Source organism: Gymnoscopelus microlampas (assembly GCF_963454915.1).
Source record: "Gymnoscopelus microlampas genome assembly, chromosome: 18".
NCBI lineage: Eukaryota > Metazoa > Chordata > Actinopteri > Myctophiformes > Myctophidae > Gymnoscopelus > Gymnoscopelus microlampas.
In genome coordinates this window covers 35,299,597-35,306,886 of record NC_139955.1, presented here as the reverse complement: position 1 = coordinate 35,306,886, position 7,290 = coordinate 35,299,597, and the positions used below count along the sequence as shown (strand labels likewise).

General features: G+C 44.8%; 1 protein-coding gene across 1 annotated transcript; it reads left to right on the top strand.

Moving 5' to 3' along the window:
- Positions 1–5,413: 5,413 nt before the first annotated feature.
- LOC311034034 (kelch domain-containing protein 3-like) lies at positions 5,414–6,881 on the top strand (the record flags this gene model as incomplete). The annotated part of the gene is made up of 3 exons (XM_084041772.1): positions 5,414–6,039; positions 6,140–6,306; positions 6,766–6,881. The coding sequence occupies 3 exons, from the start codon at positions 5,414–5,416 to the stop codon at positions 6,879–6,881; spliced, it is 909 nt and encodes a 302-aa protein (XP_083897898.1).
- Between the last annotated feature and the right edge of the window lie 409 nt (positions 6,882–7,290).

Below are 7,290 nucleotides of genomic sequence, written 5' to 3'. Positions count from 1 at the left end.
TTGCCTTCACGCAGACTCCTGGTCTTCCACACGTCCTCGTCTCCAGCACCACTTAGGAAGCTCGATAGACAGAGGGCTAAGATATCGACAGACTGTTTAATTAGAGCCGGAAGACGGAGATGTTAATGTGCATTTCGGCCATGGGCCCCCTAACCGCGTGCATTATCCCCATAAGTCCCCATGTTGACGAGCTGGCAGTCAACACCCACCCATCCAGAAGAGAGAGGTTTCGCAGCTGGCCGTCCCATTTACCACAAAGGAGTGAGCCGTCCGTGTGAGGCTTGGAGAAAACGGACAGGCGAAGAGATGTAGAGATATGATATGGGTGGGATGAAGCCGAGGAAAGATAGAGCTGATTGTGTGACAATGAGATAGCGAAACAGGAGAGCAAAGGGGAAAGACTGAAAGAGATACTGTAAAGGACTGTAGTGCAGTAAAGGAAGGCGGGGGCGTGCCTCAAAATGACAGGCCTGCTTGATTCACGCTTCGTTTTCGAACTGCTCAATTATTGCAAACAGTCAGCCACTGATGAAATAGAGATTTCACCAACAGGGGATTTTAACCCCTGTTCTTGGTGTGCTTCATGCATCTATCTTCCTTTTTTTGCAGCATGTGTTGTCTTGCGTGCATGCATGAATGCACTTCTTTTATTCTATTCCCTGATTTCATTATTCGCACATGTTCCATGTCAAGGTTGTTTATTTGTGTGTGTGTGTGTGTGTGTGTGTGTGTGTGTGTGTGTGTGTGTGTGTGTGTGTGTGTGTGTGTGTGTGTGTGTGTGTGTGTGTGTGTGTGTGTGTGTGTGTGTGTGTGTGTGTGTGTGTGTGTGTGCGTGCGCGTGCGCGTGCGTGCGCGCGCGCATGATATGCATATGTGGGAGAGGATATGAGCCTTCACAAACCCATCATGTTTTCCAAGTAGAGCAAATTGCTTTCTTCAAATATCAGATGGGTAAATCATGTCAGTCCGCCTCGTGATAAGAGGAGTAATATCGATGCATCTGCGAGACCTTGGTGGCACCAGTCAATCTCGCAGGATATTAAAGCAGCGTGGTGTTGTTTTGACAGGGACAACCCCCAGAAGACCCGGGCCCTTAACACTTCCTGTTTTGGTCTTATTGTTTATCTGTGATGCACATCGAGTGGAATATTCTCCCGTCACGCACATAATACGCACACACATGCCTTTAAGTTGCACGTGCAAGTGACATTTGGAGACCTATACTGCGTGCGCCCACGCATGTGTAAAAAATCTCGAAATATAGCGTAACGTCTCTGTCGGGTAGAAACCTGATACTGTATGTCCAAAACTGTTACTTTTCAGGATTCAAATTCAAAAACAGCAGATCTGCTACTTTTGATGCTTTAGTGTGACGCTGTAGAAACGTTTAAACGCACATCAGAATAGATAAAAAGTACAATTAGAGAAAAACAAAAACACATTAAGGCAGTCATCAGTGACACATTCAAAAATAAACATTGTGAGACCCCACCCCCTACCCACCCTCCCACCCCAAATCCCCAGGGTTGTCTGGAGCAGAAACAGAAATCAGGCACATTTGACTGAATAAAAAAGGAATAAACGTGTGGCACTGGTATCGAGGTAGCATCCTACGATGACGTTTCTGCCCGACCGCAACAATAAGATGTACCCAATACAAAGGATTGTACTGTAGGTAAAACACTTTCAGCTGCAGATCCTCCAGTAGCCTCTGTGGTGCTGTTGCAGGATGGGGCTGAACAGGGCTGGGCTCAGCTGTCTACATGTACAGTAGTGGAGATTAAGAATGCATTTTTGATGTTGCAGAGACATCATCAATATTGAATGCGGCCCCTGCCTGCATGCCTGCCTGCCTGCCTCTCGCTGCCTCCCTGCCTGCCACTCTCTGCTTGCCTGCCTGCCTCTCACAGCCTGCCTGGCTATGTGCTGCTATAACATCAGTGAGTGCTGGTTGTCTGTCCCATTTGTCCGCCCTCCCTATCTCTCTGTTATGTAACACAGGCCCTCATAGTGAGGCAATAGCCGGGTTTCCCTCCCGCACATAGAAATGGAGTGGGGGAAGGAGAAGGGAGATGGGAAAGGGAGGAGAAGGAGGAGGGAGAGGGGAAAGGGAGGAGAATAAAGAAAGGAGAGACAGAGAGATTATCAAATAAAGGACTCTGGCACAGTGGAAGTTTTAGGTGACTACTAATCCCCACAGAATGAAGTTAAATACATGCATACATCTTTACCTTTAACTTGGTGTGTAGTGAACCCACATCACATGAGCATACCTGAACATACCTGGCAATACAAATTCTGATACTGATTAATTTTATTCGAGAAGGGTGATTCCTGTTAGTCAGTGGCTTTCGTGGCTGGCTTTGATGTTGTAGCATAGAGCTAAGTGTGAGCAGCACCCATGGTTTATGTACATATCTTGATCTTCTTCTAGAAGGGTTGCCATTCATGGCTGAGCTACATTTGCCCATGCTATTTACCCATTGCAGGGACAGTGGTTCCAGTGGGAGAATATTTTTTTTTTCAACCTGGGTAAATGTTCTGCCATTTTGTGTTTTCTTCAAAACACAGTTTTTGCTAAGCTACTATACAAATTTTGTCTAAAACTCTTTAGTCATATGATCAACATTTATCAGTGACATTTGCCAAATTCCATTCCAGGTGGTTAGGAGTGATTGGCTCTCAAACTTTGTGTAAGGGGCACCTTTTGTAGAAACATAATTGTTCTGCTTGTTTGTTTGTTTGTTGTCGAAAGATAATCTTTTCCCCAAATGGTCTGAAAGACAGTTCAACCTGAAAATCTAATATCAAGTTGTCTCCATATAGGGGAATGTTACGTTTGTGACATAACATTTTATAACACAGTGATGGCAATACAATAACACAGCTGTTAGCCTTACTATACAGACTTTTGTCTGCTAGGTTTTCTCATCAGGAGGATGAGCACATCCTGTAGTAAAATATAGCAAACACTCATTGCTCTCTGCCAATGTTATTCATAATTCATAACCCAAAAGGAAATGGAATTACAGAGCTGTGGTTCCAGGTTATTAGCTTGGGATTATTAATTAAAATAATGGGTTGTTTAGTTTTTCCGGATTATAATTATAAATGATAATCTGTACGTTTCTGGCTGTTTTTGTTGTTGTTGTTGCTTAATGTGTGCAGCACATCAACCAATTATTGTGTCTCCATTAACTCGGTATAATTACATCTGGTTATGCAAGTCATAGTTATACAAACAACAGGAACCATGACACTGCTCCTGCTCTGACCTCTGACAGACAGGTGTGAACATCTCATACATAATGCCACTGGCCCATTTTTGTACCACCCTGGGCTCAAGGGTCATTGCACTACGATAAAAGCGTCAATCATTGCTTTTCATGTAATTTAGCATTTTGTGTATTTTTCGAATGAATGAATGGAATATGTAGTCATACAGTGCTTCCCTGCTGAATGCTGATATAACGTGCCTTTGTTTTGAGGCAGTAGTATATCAATAGGCTTATGGCAGGAACTGAGCAGCAGGAGAACTCTTGGGAACAGTGCCACTATAGAAATTATTGTGTTGAGTAATATCTTTTGAACTCATACTGTGCTATACCAAAACATTCTGCCTGCATAACCTGCCATGGTTCCACCTTGTCCAAAAGAAGAGGTCTTTGTTCCACTGTATTGCCATCCAATTATACCCGCTTTCAACATAATCATTCATGGCTCTCCTCTCAGCAGACACAACCTGCCATAGCTGAGTGGTTAGTGGCGGCCATAGCTGAGTGGTTAGTGAACCCGCCTAGGGAACCAGAGGCCCTGTTTGCCCCAGGTTAGATTCCAGGCCAGTCCAGCATATGTGTCGATGAAATGAAATTTGTCCCTGAGCAAGACTCTTAACCCCTAATTGCTCACAGGTTCTCATTGGAAACAAGACCGCAAGGACTTTCATGAACGACCTGTTAAAAGGAATTATCCTTAGCCCCGATTTCCTCCAGTCTGTGAGTCAAGAAGTTGGAAGCTGTCGTGACACCCGACTACACGGTCACTGTGACCGGAGGGTGGGGTGTGCTGTAAGTAACGGTGTGTGTTGCTATTCATGGTGGGCATTATCATGGTGCGTCCGCTGTCTTGCATGTCTTCTTATCCATGTCTCCCCTCCAGTCCTGTGGTGCTCTGATGTGTAGGCGGGACAGATAAGAGCATATGTGAGACACTCTGCTCAGAGGTAATCTGTTGAGTTGAAACCTCTAACTGCCTTCAATGTGCCAGGCCAAGGCACAGGGAGGTGGAGGTGCATGATGGAGGGAGAGTAGAGGTCACTGGGGGTGCAAACAACAGCAGGGTTTACTGGAGGTGAACTGATCTAACTCACAGACTCAGACTCTCAGCTCTCAGAGAGCATTGATGTTCCAATATGTTCAACATAGATTCTTTGCAGGTGTAACTATTCTTTGTGTGGGACTAAACTAATGTATACTTTCATTGCACGTCTATGTCTCAATGAGAACAGATTTTCAGTAAAAAAAAATAGGTTTCTTGCCTACACTGTCGTACAAAGTATAAACTAGAAAGGTAGGTACCGTGGAAGGCATATCTCTGCCACACTATAGGGTATGGTTATTGTGCTGATTGCACTGTGGACAAGCTGTCACTTTCCTTTGCATTGCACTGATTGTGCTGGTTGCAAGTTCTGACATAGACACTTTCTTTGTTTTGGGTGGGATACTGCGAGGACACTGTAAATGTTGTTGTTTTTCTGCATAGTGCAGGATTGTATAGGTGTATGCTTTTGTAAACTGTTGTTATTTATTTATTATATCTATCTGTCTGTCTGTCTAAAAAATCACACCCTGTGTGAAGAGAGTGGTGCCTTTGATGAGCCCCGTATTGATGTTGTCATCAATGTTTGTTTATTGGACATACATACATACACCCGGACACACAGACAAAGTCAGATATAGGAGTGGTTGGCACCACTCAATGAAAAATTTAAAAACAATACGTGGGGGGAAACTGAGGTACTTCCTTGACCTAAAGGCACTGTGCACAAGAAATGTGGCATTGCTCATTCCAGTGGTTTGTGAGATTAGCCCCCTGACTCACAGAAACACGCACGGGGTGAAAACTAAATCTACCCCCCTCGTCCTGCCAAAGATATCAAATATGATTTCCACATGGGTAACAATGCCTTTCTTACACAGTGCCCATCTGAACAGACTGCGGAATGGGGGAAGATCAACAGGCATTGGCCTCACTGATTGGCCAACCCAACCCATCGCCTTGGCGCATTGGTTAAGCTTGGCATGACTTTTTTGTCACTGTACCAATATAAGTGGTTGCACACAACAGACCTCCATTCTTTTACAGAGCGATACTTGATCTATCCATTTTTATCCACATTGCTGTGGTATCTTGAATGTTGTGTTGGACACTGCACCTGAAAGGAGGACCAAGGAGATCCTTCCATGCTGCTGTGGCAGTGGGGCACAACGTGTTCTCCTTTGGAGGGTACGGCAACACAAATGACAGGGATCAGATTGATGTGCATGTCTTCAACACAGTGTCTCTGTGCTGGAAGAAGTTGCCCCCAGTGACAACAGGAAGAGAATGCCCCCCTGAGGTTCCCTCCAACTGCGTGTGCCACACAGCCGTGCTGATAGAACACACCATCTACATCTGGGGGGGGATAATGAAATTTGAGATAAGGGAGGCTGGCAACATGTTTACCATTTCTGGGGAAAACTGCAATGTGCTTTATGCATTTGATGTAAACACCCACAGATGGTCCAGGCCTAAGATTACTGGGACTATTCCAATGGCAAGGTGTGGCCACTCAGCCTGTGTTTTGGGGAAGGTCATGTATATCTTTGGAGGATTCAACCTGCGGTCTGGGCGCACTAATGACGTCTATAAGCTGGACACCACAACAATGGTCTGGTCTTTAATTAACAACAGAGGCACAATAGAGGCACTGCCACATGTTTCAGACTGTCACTCTGCCACCATCATTGGGACGAAGATGTTTGTATTTGGGGGCAGAGGGTACCAGGGAAAGACCAACTTCAACAACATTAGGGTGTTTGACACAGAGACCAACTACTGGCTGAGCACGCCTTCTGCACTGAGCACGCCTTCTGCACAGCTCCTTCCAGAAGAATGTGGGGATCATCCTTCTGCACAGCTCCTTCCAGAAGAATGTGGGGATCCTCCTTCAGCACAGCTCCTTCCAGAAGGATGCGGGGATCCTCCTTCAGCACAGCTCCTTCCAGAAGGACGCGGGGATCATTCAGCCTTTGCCTACAATGGAGAGTTGTACATATTTGGGGGCGACAACTCGCGTCTGGACGGGACCTTCAATGATCTGTGGAAATTCAATCCAGAGACCTTTTCTTGGAAGAAAGTTGAGCCCAAGGGGAAAGGTCCATGTGGGGTGACTAGTATGTGCTGTTGCATGGTGGGAGATCGTATCATCCTCTTTGGAGGATACACACCCGATGACCTGTACATCTTAGACCTAAGTCCTACTTTGAAGACGTTATGCAAGCTAGCCGTTATCAACTACGGTTTGGAGCAGTCAGGTCTCCCACATGACATCAGGTGGGAATTGGAAGCCCAGAAAAATGACAATGGCATAGAACAAGTTCCAGGTAATGGAACAGAAGAGAAAGAAAGGGAAAGATTGGGATGATAAAGAGACTCAAAAAGGCTCCCTTCATTCAGATAGGAAGGAAAGCGGGGCACGGGAATGTGCTCAGTGATACTCACCAGAACTAAGGAGCATCAGGGAGAACAGAAACTACTACCAACTGAACTGTGCCAGGGCAGACATGGCTGCAAAGGAGAAGATATCTATGAATAGAAACTTCTACACCCTTCAGGAATGAAAGTCGAAAAGAGATGCTTTTGGCAAAATGAATGAACTGTCAGGACTAGGGATAGAACTAGATACAAGATACAAGATGTTTGTAAAGGAGAAGAACTGAGAGCAAAATGACAGCAAAAGTGGAGACCTTTGTTTTTTTCGAATTTTTTTAAGATGTATTTTTTGTCCAAAGTTATCATTGACATCTAAGGTGTGTTCACTGTTGATTGATTCAAGGCATCAACTCTTGCATTCCGTAACATGCAAGAAAACATTCCACAGCACAGCTTTTGAATGGCATAGTGAAGAAAGTGCTGTTTTTAATTTTCAGATCTAGGGGTAATGATCAACACAACCATACTATAATCCTTTTTTAATAATTTCTACCGTGTATCTTTGCGTACAGTTTTTGGGAACCGCTGTAGGCCACA